The 13,457-nt window shown below is 32.2% G+C and overlaps 1 protein-coding gene across 4 annotated transcripts; it reads left to right on the forward strand.

The window, feature by feature from the left end:
• The first annotated feature begins 5,438 nt into the window (after window positions 1–5,438).
• Window positions 5,439–11,758, forward strand: LOC114401487 (homeobox-leucine zipper protein ANTHOCYANINLESS 2-like). 4 transcript variants are annotated; one of them, XM_028363995.1, is made up of 9 exons: window positions 5,439–6,374; window positions 6,508–6,725; window positions 6,836–6,953; window positions 7,056–7,745; window positions 7,944–8,045; window positions 8,123–8,335; window positions 9,577–9,751; window positions 9,853–10,220; window positions 10,889–11,758. In XM_028363995.1, exons 1-9 carry the CDS (start codon window positions 6,309–6,311, stop codon window positions 11,270–11,272), a joined length of 2,334 nt encoding a protein of 777 aa, XP_028219796.1. In that variant the 5' UTR covers window positions 5,439–6,308; the 3' UTR covers window positions 11,273–11,758. The 4 variants fall into 4 exon arrangements, with proteins under 4 accessions (XP_028219796.1, XP_028219797.1, XP_028219798.1 ...); XM_028363996.1 differs by having other exon boundaries at window positions 5,439–6,065; XM_028363997.1 differs by having other exon boundaries at window positions 5,439–5,615.
• Window positions 11,759–13,457: the final 1,699 nt, after the last annotated feature.

Genomic DNA, 13,457 nt, shown 5'->3' on the forward strand with positions numbered 1-13,457 from the left:
CATCCTTCACCACCACTGCTGTTAAACAGTGAGTTCCTTCACCATCGCATCGGTACCATTGGTAAGTTTTTTCTGATCCTTTTTTTCATTTTCACATTTCTTATTATTACGGTTATTTCATATTTGTTTAATGAATTCCTTGATGTTTTTCATATTAAAAATCAAAAAGATTTTGTCCAACAACAAGAAGTTATGGGTATGTGGTGATTCTCATCCATTTTTTTTTTCATTTTCACTTTTGTGATTCTAATGTCAATTTTTCTTTATGTTTTTTATTTATTTTAGGAATCATAAAGGTTTCCCGCAATAGTAAGTAGTCGTTGGAAGTGCAATGGGTTCGTTTCATTTTATGCTTTCCACAATCTCCTCCTTTGGGTCCTTCATCTTGTGTTATGTATATATTAGTTTTTTTTTCAAAAGTTAGAAGCTCTATGAACTAATTAAACACCCATTTTTCAATGTTGTTGGTGTTCAACTCAGTTGCCCTGAATCTAATTATTGACAGGTTTGCACAAGCGTGAGCCTTAAGTTGAACAATTGCTTAAGGCCTAATTTAAAGAAAGATACATTAAAAAATCATTATTGAACTTCACTTCTTTCTTTCTCTTATTTTTGTTGGACATCCATTTTTTTATTTATATAATTGTGTTAGATGTTGCGGGTTTTTTAATATCTTCCCAGTCTAGAAGGTATGTTGTCTTAGCTTCCTTTTTAAGTGTTCAAATATCTTCCTTGAGAGATATGGCTTCAGCTTTATGCATCATTAGAAAATTTTACTAACATGATCACTTTATGTATATTAGGATTGTAAGACCACTTAAAAGTATGTATTTGGAGCTCTTACAACAAATGCAAAATCTTCCTCCTACATTAGTTGAGTTACTTTTTTATTTCCTATCCTACAAAAATTATCTATCTATATATATATATATATATATATATATATATATATATATATGTATATATATTCATAAGATACATGATCTTATGCATTGAATTAAGTTCAATTTTTTTTAATTGTTGGTACATCACTAAAAACTTCAATTTTAGCATAGAAGATAATATTGCATCGTACTAAGTTTTTGGAATAAAATTAATTTGCTACACCTCTTAGAAGAATCCAAAATATTGAAATTTATGATCAATTAATTACCAGGAAGAAAAGCTAAAAGTGTATCAATTCAATTCAAAAGGAGTTATGAATAAACACATTTAGCTTTTTCTTGTCTTTGAACCTCTTAAACCTTATTGACAGTCATCTCTTATTCTTTGAAAGACATCTCAAATATGCAATATTCAGTTATGCTTCTTAAGTTTTTTTAGTCCTTACAATTTGTATATTTAATTTATTTCAGATGAGTCACCTAGGCTAAAGCATGCCACTCCTGGCCTTTCTAACCATGACATTTGTTGATCGTAACAATCATGATTCCAAGTATTAAGAAACTTTTTAATTATAAGTTTATCATGATGTTTGATAGTATAGTCCCTTTTCGTATCTGTCATATGTTAGCTTATAGGTACATTTGTGATTGATTAATATTAATATGGTTTTTCCTTTTCTCTATTGAGATCCATCACTCTATCTTGGTAGTGTATGAGATTGTGTAATAAGACCTTTATGTTGCTGACATGATATTTTGATTTTAACTCCTTTTATTCTACAAGTTCTTTGCAACATATTTAAAGGGGTAAAACATGGTACTCATCATGCAATTATTGAGTTGTACCTTTCTTTAACATTGTTGAGAGTGACATGAGTAATTTCTTATGTAGAGATTAATTAGTTTGACAAAGTTGATCTCGGGCTCAGTTTTCCAAGCCAGTATCAATAGTAATCCCTAGCCAAACATCATATGCCGCACATCATTTAAGAAATTTAGTCAATAATTAAAGATATTGCATTTCCTCTCATCTCATACGATGCTATTGTTGGCATGAATAAGCTGGCATGCTTTAATTATATTTAACATCCACACTTTATCATATATAATTATATTTAACATCCACATATATTATACTACTCCAATTTTAATGTAAAATGGACTGTGTTATGACACAAAGAGATTGGTTAGTTTCCACTGAATATGGTCATGATTGTTGAGATTAGAAAACCAGAAATAATATATATGAATGTTAAATATAACACTTCATGGCAAGGTTACAAAAGGTGGAATTACTAGAGCAAAAGAACACTTGGTGGCAAAGCCAGGGAATGTTGCAGCCTATGCCAAATGTCCCAAAGAAGTTAGAGAAGAACTATGGAGATGTTTGAAGGATAAAAAGAAATAAGAGAGTGAAACATTTCATAGGATGCGTCTTTTCTTGAAGACTATAGTGATAATGATGAAGAAAGAGCTAAAAAGTATAACGCGGTTATGTGTTCTCAATTTCTCTTTATGAATTCAATTTTTAATATCTTTATCATGAGTCACACATTTTTAGATTATCAAAATCATCAAATTGGGATAATTTTAAAAAAATCGTGAATTATTTGTGAGTTTTTAAGTAGGTCTTTAAATTAAAAAATAAATAATCATGTAAATCTATATCTATCTATATAATTAGGCCGGTGAAAAGTCCAAAATGAATATCTTATATTGTTAACACATTGTTTAAATAGGATAAAATGAGAATTTTTAAAAAAATTACTCTTAGATGTATAAATTGAAAAGAGAAAGAGAACAATAGGAGAAATACATGAGACAGGAGGTAAAAAAATATTTTATTATTTTGATTAAGAATTTGATTTTTTTAAAAATAACTTTTTTTATTTAGTAATTTAAAATAGTTTAGATGAATATAACATCCTTCAAGTTTCAACTAGCTTCCATTCAATATTATGCTTAATAGTTTGTTTGTTATCTAATAAATTGTTAGTTTAAGTGGTTTTAAATTAGATTTTGAATTCGAATATGTATATCCAATGACATTGATATTTGGTGACTTTATTTTATTTTGGATCATTAGATTAATCTAATTGTCAAAAATAAGAAAAAGTCACCAAAATCACTGAAATCATAATCTCATATATTTAATTGTATTATTGAAAATAATATTTTCAGGAATATTATTCTAAAAAAAGATGGTTAATAAGTACTTTCTAATTTTTGAAAATATTTTTAAAATTTATTTAAAAATAAAATATTGAATAATGAAGTAGAATAAAAGCAAAATGAGAAATTACTTTTAAAAATTCCCATAAAAATATAAGATTTTCACCCCTTATATATAAATAATTCAGAAATTTAATAAAATTTCATGAAACGTATATTTCTTAAAGAATTTTGATATTTTTCAAATAACACGACAAAATATTTTATTTGATTAATAAATAGTAAATTATATTATAATTAAATTAATTAAATAAAGCAATTAATAAGTGTATGATTAATGGTTAAACAGAAATTTTTTCAATTAATGTCCATGAATAAATAAATAATTAATGTATGTCTATTTAGTTGGACTGTGCAAATAAATTAAAACGAAACGTTGTGACGATCTATATATTGTACTTTTTAGCAACAACTTCACCTGTAAAATGGTAGCTGCGATGCTTCTATTTGAATTATTCACTTAATTGTGCTTTTTTTTGTGGGTGGGTGGTGGTTTCTTCTTAATGGTATAAAATTTCTCATGATAAGTGCCAGACACAAAATTAATAAACATTCACGTAACAATTTCAATACAATGCTATTTTTATGGAAAAAGTTCATATGATTATGGATAGAGTCTATTTTATACTATTATTATTTAATTATAACAATGATATATTATATGAAGTTGGCTTTTGTATTATTGTTGACATATTCGAATTATTTTATTGATTCCAAATATATAATAAAAATAAAAAACAATTTTAGATTATTTGAAAAATCAAAATTAAATTTCAAAAAACTCTTAGAATTCCGAGTACGCTTAATTAGTTTTCCAGATATTTATAACACTTTCCTATTAATTTTAAAAAGTACTAAATAAATGGCATTTTTACACTTATATCGAAAATATGCTACTGTAAACAAATATAAGTATGTTAAATGAAAATGAAAAAAAAAAAAATTACACCCTGGATTCCCCAGTCTTGAACAACTGTTAATGCAGTGATTGTCTTAAATTGTAATTGTAATTTACGCAAGCACAAAAATAAGCCAACACTAATTGATATTTTCACACCCCCCTCGTCTCTCTAGCCCCATTCTCCTTCTTAATTGCATAAATTTTATTTTATTTTATATAAATCACACGTATCTTTCATATTATTATAAAGGATAGTTTTATTTGGTTCAAATAAAATTATTATAAATAAAAATTTTAAAAAATGTTTAATACAATTATATATATACTTTTTTAAATCAATATTAGATTTTTGATATATTAGTTAAATCAAAACAATCTTTAATTAATCAACGCACTCCATAATTTTTTATTTCTAACTAGAAACTAAAAAAGGGGGAAACGAGGCAAATCCAAGAACGGATAAAAAAGGTTGGATTTGTGACGCACGCAAGATCCAATCCGTTAAATCCCCTAGTCACGCCACCCATTCACAATTTTTCTCACTTCCATTCACCACCTTCCACGTTAACCTTAATTTTAACGAAATGACCATATAGTCCTTAAGTCTTGACACTCTCATTGGCCGTTATCAGATCTTACCGTGGATCGGCACACACTAGATAGCGGCCATTCAAAAGGACAAAGCGAGTAGATTGTAGTTGACAATAGTAATAGCGGACGCTGGCGCGTGTGACACGCGCTCCATGTTGAGTTGTGATTGGTGGCGGATATCACGAACCCCTTCTTTCTAGCATGGACCCCACTCTCTTATGCTATACATTTCCTCACATTGAAGATAGAAAAATAATAATAATAATAATAAGTGTGTGTAGAGAAGAGAAGCGAGTAACCACAGAGAAAGATGTGGTTGAAGAAGCAGCTATATTATTAACAGGAGCTACCACAAAAGGGGTTTGGAATCTAACTTGGATTCAAAGCAAAAGCCAAAAGGCTTCTTTCTTTCAGTTAGGAAAAAACAAACAAACAAATATCTCTAGTTTAGAGAAGAAAAGAAAACCATTGACTTTCTCATTACCCCCCCACAGTCACTGTAAGTCAGCTCCATCATTTTTTTATTGTTAAAGAACAACATATATAAATATTATTTTATTTTATCTGTCCCTTTCTCTTCCAAGAAAAATAAAATACTGAGAGAAAGAGATTTTCACCTTTTAAGATTGAATGGTTTTTGCTGTCAAATTTATCAACCACGAAAATTTTTTGCTATTTTAATTTAATTTATAATAATTTAAAAGTGAAATCATAACTTTTCTATGCTGTGGAACCCATTGGTTCTGTTTGTTATTTTGGCTCTTTTACTTTGCTCACTGTCAAATTAAAAGGTATCGTTTTCTCCGTACCATGGTTGGTTTGTATACCATCTAACTTTCTCCATTTCTCAGTTTCTCACTTATATCGGTGTGGGGGTGGAGAGAGAGAGAGACAAGAGAGAATGGTGTCAACCGGTTCTTTTATCTTAGATTTGGTGTGATGCATTTGAAAAGTCAGGGTGGTGTGTGTGAATATGACTATGTGAGATGAGATACATGTGAGATAAGGTTTTGTGTTTGTTGCTGTCCTTTTTTATTTATTTATATATATGTGAAAAGATTATTAATCTTTGTTTTATATAATTTTTTTTCCTGAGGGACTCTTTGGATTTTCTCCTTTCTGGGGTCTTTTTCAAAATTCTCAATACTAACAAAGAATCGGTCAAGTGTGAAATATAGGAAAAACAAGTGGTTCTCCTTCTTATTATGTGTCACTGTTTTTGTGTTTTTTCTGCTGTTGGGGTTGCAGACATGAGATGCAGGTGTGAACCTTGGATCAGAAAGGAAGGGGATTTTTCTTGTCCTGTTGCTCTTTCCATCTGTTTCAGGAATTGCCTTTTAGCTTTCTTCTAGAGAGAGAAAAGCGGGTGTCGACAAGGAAACAACTTTTTGGCCATGTCTACTTTTTCACACTAAAAATTCAATCTTGTCAGTGTTTAGCTCAATCTGGTTTAAAAGGTAAAAAAGTTAAGCGTATTAAGGAATCAAAAAACTGAAAAAAGTTCCTTCGCAAAAGTGAGAATGACAATTTCGGGTAAAAAAATAGAAATTAAAAAAAAGAGGGAAGAACATGTGAGTCAGCATGGGAGGAGGAATAGAAGCACATAAATTTTTCGGAGATAAAAGAGAAAGGGTCAATCCATTTTATTAAAGTCTTTTGTTGGGTTTGAGGGTTGCAGTGTGGGGGTGCAAGAGTTGTGAATGATATTTATTTCTCAATCCATTCCCAGTTCAATGCTAAATTCATCTTCCTTCTCCTACTCAACTGTATGGTTTTGGTCTCCATCTCTAATCATCTTTGTTTTATTGTATATTTCTCTGTCCGCATTGAATTTTAATAGTGTATCTTATTATTCATCCCACTTATTTTTGCTGATGAGGCTATTATTTTATTCTACAGCCAAGGAAAATGGAGGGCCCCAGTGAGATAGGTCTCATAGGGGAAAATTTTGATGCTGGTTTGATGGGGAGGATGAGGGACGATGAGTACGAGAGCCGTTCTGGAAGTGATAACTTTGAAGGCGCATCTGGTGATGATCAGGATGGTGGTGATGATCAGCCACAGAGGAAGAAGAGATACCACAGACACACTCCTCACCAAATTCAAGAGCTTGAGGCGTATGGCTTTATGAAACTCTGCAGCTTTTTAATTTTTATTTTGCCAATTTGCTTGTGTGGTTGAGTTATGTGGTAAGTTTTGTGTTAATTGTGTTTTGCTGTTTATTTAGTTTCTTTAAGGAGTGCCCTCATCCTGATGAGAAGCAAAGGTTGGATCTCAGTAAGAGGCTTGGCTTGGAGAATAAGCAAGTCAAGTTCTGGTTTCAGAATCGACGAACCCAAATGAAGGTGAATTTGAAGACACTAATATAATATGTTATTGCACTTGAATGCAGTTTGCTGATGCAATTTAGATGCTGTACTAATCGAAGTGATTTTCTCTTGATTCAGACCCAACTGGAACGCCATGAGAACATAATGCTTAGGCAGGAGAATGATAAGCTCAGAGCTGAGAACAGTTTGATCAAGGAAGCCATGTCAAATCCAGTGTGTAACAACTGCGGTGGCCCTGCAATTCCTGGCCAAATTTCATTTGAGGAGCACCAGATTAGAATTGAGAATGCCAGACTAAAGGATGAATTGAACCGTATATGTGTCCTAGCAAACAAGTTCCTTGGCAAGCCAATCTCATCATTGACCAGTCCCATGGCCCTCACAACCTCAAATTCTGGTCTTGAACTTGGTATTGGAAGGAATGGGATTGGTGGTTCAAGCACTCTTGGCACTCCCTTGCCAATGGGGCTTGATTTGGGAGATGGAGTGTTAGGCACTCAACCTGCAATGCCTGGGGTTAGATCAGCATTGGGTTTGATGGGAAATGAAGTTCAGCTTGAGAGATCTATGCTTATAGATCTTGCATTGGCTGCCATGGAGGAATTACTGAAGATGACTCAGGCAGAGAGCCCTCTTTGGATCAAGAGTTTGGATGGTGAGAAGGAAATCTTTAACCATGAGGAGTATGCAAGGTTGTTTTCTCCTTGCATTGGTCCAAAACCCGCTGGCTATGTAACTGAAGCTACAAGAGAAACTGGAATAGTAATCATCAACAGTTTAGCCCTTGTGGAAACTTTGATGGACGCGGTATGACTATGATGATTAATTCCTAGGCTTCAGTGAAGTTTAACCAATTTTAGTTTTCTGAATTGCCATTGATGCGGAGACCAAAGCAATGTTTTTGATTTGGTGTTTTTGTTCCTAATGGACTATGACTATTATTTAGTCTAGAATTGATGCATGTTTGCTTAATATCTTGTTTTAATTGTTTATTTCTTTGGATAGAATCGATGGGCAGAGATGTTTCCGTCTATGATTGCTAGAGCTATCAACCTCGATGTTATATCTAATGGCATGGGTGGAACAAGAAATGGTGCTCTACAAGTGGTGTGTTTCTTTACTGTATGTTTGCTTCATTTAGCCTTAGTTTAGTTGCTGGAACTGACTGGGATTTTGCATTTCAGATGCATGCTGAGGTTCAATTGCTTTCTCCACTAGTCCCCGTTCGTCAAGTAAGATTCATCAGGTTCTGTAAGCAGCATGCAGAAGGTGTATGGGCTGTAGTTGATGTTTCCATTGAGATAGGTCATGATGCTGCTAATGCACAGCCATCCATTAGCTGTAGAAGGCTTCCTTCTGGCTGTATTGTGCAGGATATGCCGAATGGTTACTCCAAGGTAAGTGTTGATCCAAGTTCTTTTTAAGACTTCTTTCTTTTCTTTTTAATTAATCTTTGCGTGACACTGTTTATCGCTCTTAGTAGTTTTCAGATTTTTTCTTTTTTTAAATTGCGGGTATCTTCTTGATTTTGATTAGGAATGGGGTGCGTTTTGTTATAGCTAGTACTATAGTTTTACTACAAGTTGCACCTGACTTCTAAGTGAACTTTGTTTTGACTGCTGCTATAAATAGAATAAGGTTGAACTTTGCATGAGAAATCAGTCTTTGAATTTTGACTATTTTTTTATTTGAGGAGATGCTTGCTTAATTAAATTGTATTATAATCTTTCAACTTCAGAGAAAGGGTCGCTTGCTGTCTGTATTTAATTTGTCCAGTGCTACTCCTAGAGAATAGTGAATCAAGGCTTGTATAGTTTAGCAATAGTTTAAAACTTCGTTTCTGCTTAGCATCTTTTAGAATTTAAAAGTGCATGAAAATTTTAAATCTTGGATTCTTCAGTCCTCGTTGTATAAATAATACACTTGATGCTTCTATTCTTATCTCTTTTTATATAAAATCTAGCATTTTTTTACTGCATACGAGACCATAATGACCTGGATCCAGTCATTTGCTTCTATAATATAATGCTGACAGGTGTTGTGTTAATCCGTGCCCTTTAATATATTCATATAGGTTTTACAATGTTAAAAAAAATTCCATAATCTGCTATCTGTGTTGGGATTCGCCACCACCCCGTTGACATCTGCTCCAATTTTGACATTTCACCTAATCCTCTACAAACTTCTTAGTTGGGGTATTAATTTATAATTAGCCTAAGGTTTTATGTCAAACATTTTTTATATTTGTCGTGTTTTACTTCATTCGATAATCACCCTTTCTAATTTAGTTATTATATTTATATACCAAATTGTATCTGATTTGCATCCCATTTAAATCACCCCATTTTGGGGTATATGGGTAGAAAGATGAGAGAAATAGAAAGGAAAAAAATTAAAGAGTGAAACTGATAGATACCACAAATGATGTAATAGGAAATGAAAAGAGAGATAGGAAGGAAAATGAAGTGGAAGTAAAATGGAAGAGAAGTTAAGTGTATAAACCCAACAAAAAAAAAGTTGAATCACTAGATTGCCTTGTGATTCTTTACATAACGGAAACTTAGGATATCTTTTAGTAGTTAAATTATTTCTTTATTATTGTATTGGATTTTTAAAAGAAATTGCACTATTTGTATAGGTTACTTGGCTTGAGCATTGGGAGTACGATGAGAATGTTGTCCACCAACTTTATCGCCCGTTGCTAAGTTCTGGTGTTGGATTCGGTGCTCATAGATGGATTGCCACCCTCCAAAGGCAGTGTGAATGCTTGGCTATCCTAATGTCCTCTTCCATTTCAAGTGATAGTCACACAGGTATACATGCATGCCACATTAATTTTTGTTTACATTTTCATCAAATGTAATGATGTCACATTATAAATTGTGTAAACTTCCGAACAACTTTGATTTTGCAGCATTGAGCCAAGCTGGTAGGAGAAGCATGTTGAAATTGGCACAACGCATGACTAGCAACTTCTGTTCCGGGGTTTGTGCTTCGTCAGCTCGCAAGTGGGACAGCCTTCACATTGGGACTCTTGGTGATGACATGAAAGTGATGACAAGGAAAAACGTGGATGACCCTGGTGAGCCTCCTGGGATTGTGCTCAGTGCTGCAACTTCTGTTTGGATGCCAGTGTCACGGCAAAGGCTGTTCGACTTTCTGCGTGATGAACGGCTGAGAAGTGAGTGGGACATCTTGTCCAATGGTGGACCAATGCAGGAGATGGTACATATTGCCAAAGGACAAGGACATGGAAACTGTGTTTCTCTTCTCCGTGCTAATGTAAGTGCTAGTTCTAGGTAGACAAGTTACAACAAGATGAAACCTAGTAGTAAGATGCAGGTTTTGTTTTACGCAAATTATTTAGGGTTAAGGAAACAAAAAATAGAAAGTTTTTATTGAAAATAAAAGTAATTATTATTTTAGTAATACTAATGTCATTAACACTTGTTTAATTAAAAAAATATTTAACTAGTTGTAGTTAATGTACCTTAATCTAACATCATTTTATGTTTTATGAGTATAAGTACTTTTTACTAAAGGTAATCTTGCTCGAATCAAGAAAAATTATTATCTTACAAGTTTTTAATGCAATTATATCGGTATACAATTGCGTTAGAGAATAGTCACCCATAGTAACTTGATCTGTAATGTCTCTCCTAGAGAATACAAGTGAACTCGTACAAGAAAAAAAAAACATGTGGGAAATGGATTTGTTGCAAAAACCAAATTCAGCATTCATGAAGTCATCAAATCAAAATCATTAGATAAAGATTGAATGACTAATGCATGTTCTAATTCTGATCTTTATTAAAGATTCTGAGCTGAATGTGTAAATGCAAAAAGTAATTAATTTAAGGAATTTTGGATAAGTTTCATTTTCTTCCTTTTCTATGCTGTTTTTTTGCATGTTGATTTCAATATTTCATTATGATGTGACTTATTTGCAGGCTGTTAACGCCAACGATAGCAGCATGCTGATTCTACAAGAGACATGGATGGACGCGTCATGCTCAGTGGTGGTATATGCACCTGTTGACGTGCAATCACTGAACGTGGTGATGAGTGGTGGAGATTCTGCATACGTTGCACTCTTGCCTTCAGGCTTTGCAATTCTTCCCGATGGCCACTGCAACGACAACGGCTGCAACGGGAGTCTGCAGAAGGGCCGCGGCAGCGACGACGGCAGTGGCGGAAGCCTTCTCACAGTCGGTTTCCAAATTCTGGTGAATAGTCTCCCAACAGCAAAGCTCACAGTGGAGTCAGTGGACACTGTGAATAACCTCATCTCCTGCACCATTCAGAAGATCAAAGCTGCACTAAGAGTTGCATGATGCCAACAACAACAACCATTTTGTTAATGCAGTAATAATATGCAAAAGTTAAGTTACCTTAAAATTATTATTTTGTGGTCTTTTTTAATTTTTTGGTTTCTAAGATGAATATTATTCGGAGAGGGGTTATATAATTCGGTTGGGTGTATAGGATTTATAATTATAGAGTAGTGGAAGAGGCTGAGGCAGAAAGGGTCGCGTAAGGAAGGTTTCGAGTCAAGAACGAACCGCGATGGAGGAACTTGAATTGTGCTGTTTGCATTTGCATGCAGCTTTTCTCTGCTCATAGTGGTTCGGGTATTGACTCGTTGACCTGCGAGTTAGTCTCAGTGCTCTTGTTTAGATAAGATGACAGAAAAAAAAAAACAAATGTGCGTGTGTTACTACTTAAATTATTACTAGTGCCCATCCATCCGATACAGTTGCAAATTGCTGAACTAATGTATTTTGGAATTATGCATTTTTCATATTTTAGTAGTCTTTTTATATTTTGGCTCAAGAATGACTTTTCTTTTTTGGAGGGGGAGGGGGGTAGCTGGTTGTGACAATAATCTATAATTAATTTGGATATGTATTGGGTATACGAAAACTGAATTTGAAATTTATTTATAAATCTAAACGGGGATATCATTTTCTTTCTTTTATATAAATTCATGAAAGATACTTTATAGTAATTGTTTTTTCTCTAAAAGTTGAGCTCCTAATATTTTCATTTAGAAAAAAATTCAAAAATTGATTAAAGTCGTACAATTATTACATATAGAAAGTCTACTGGATGATTAGTAAACTCTTACTTATTACCTAAATATTTAGGCTTTATTTTGACGGGTATATCAGGTAGGTTAATGCAAAAGAGAACCAATATCTATTCAATTCCGTATAAAAATCTATAATCAATAATATAAACATTACGATAAAATTATATGGTAGTATGGACAATATGTCAAATCATAACGTATGTGCTGCTATAGACATTTATGTACTTTATATATATATAACTGGGAAAATATTAAATAGAATTAGAATGAATGTCGATTTCGATAGGTAAATGGGAGTATTTTGTCTAAGAATTATTCTAGTCAAGGGGAAGTATTTCATTTTCATGAGTCAAAATTTGAGGACGATAGAATGATGCTTCAATATTAAGATAAAGAAAACTTTTAGACTCGAAATATTTATAAAATATGTTAATTTCTTTTACTTCTATAAATTGAATTGAAGGTAAACAATCCAATACTTAATAATTTTCATCTTTGGTAGATTGAATTCTCTCGTCACCCTACTAGCATTTTTTTTTTTTCTATATCCATAATTTTTATACCTGCACGGGAGTAAATATGCAATTTTCCTTCTTTCTTATGGGTTTTTCGCTATATCCATAATTCTCTCGAACAAGCCATGTTTAATAATTAAATTTATAGATACATTTTTATTTAATTTAGTATCTGTCAAGTCAATTCAAAATACATATTTTAGATTATAAAACCGAAAAAAAGAAATCACTTATTTTATTAATAGAAACCACAATTTTTTTTAAAATAAAATAAACTCACCAATATTATATTTTTATTCCTATGGACTTTGTTAATTATAAGTTCAAGTTAAGATTATAAAATATAAGTGAAGAATGAAGAGTATATTATAATTATAAAATTTACAATGAAATACAATTATACAGTAAAAGGTTAAACAATAATTGAAATATTGTTATAATTTTTTTATATTTTGCATCAACTTAATCAACGCTAAATTGAATAAATATGTACTTAAAAAGGTAGGATAGGACATACCAGGATTGGTTGCATTTTTTGCTACAGGATAAACCAAGTATATTCCTATGTGACAAAAATCATCTATTTTAATAAATATTTTGTTGACCAATAAGAATGATAATTAATTTTCATTTTTAAACCATTTTGATTTAAAAAAAAAAAAACCCTACCAAGCATAGCAGCAAACCCAAAATACTAATATTGTTTCTTCAAATTTCTAAATCATCAACCTCATGTCTCTAAACACAAAAGTCACTTTAATAATCCAGAACATACAGTGCCTATAAGCAGATCCCATTGGATTACCGCGTGCAATTTAGTGTCTCAATGATTTAATTTAATTAATCCTTGCTTTTAATTTTTCTTCTAAGCTCTATCGGTCTGTGCACTTGATTTGTAGGATTTCATTGACT

This window comes from Glycine soja, chromosome 20, assembly GCF_004193775.1.
Source record: "Glycine soja cultivar W05 chromosome 20, ASM419377v2, whole genome shotgun sequence".
In the NCBI taxonomy this organism is placed as follows: Eukaryota; Viridiplantae; Streptophyta; class Magnoliopsida; order Fabales; family Fabaceae; genus Glycine; species Glycine soja.

What these genes read in the sequence shown, in the direction of transcription:
- LOC114401487 (XM_028363995.1), top strand. Translation starts at nt 6,309, where the DNA reads ATGATATTTATTTCTCAATCCATTCCCAGTTCAATGCTAAATTCATCT. An exon ending in CTTCCTTCTCCTACTCAACT is followed by an intron (nt 6,375 to 6,507) that starts GTATGGTTTTGG and finishes TTTATTCTACAG; the next exon opens with CCAAGGAAAATGGAGGGCCC. An exon ending in TGCCGAATGGTTACTCCAAG is followed by an intron (nt 8,336 to 9,576) that starts GTAAGTGTTGAT and finishes CTATTTGTATAG; the next exon opens with GTTACTTGGCTTGAGCATTG.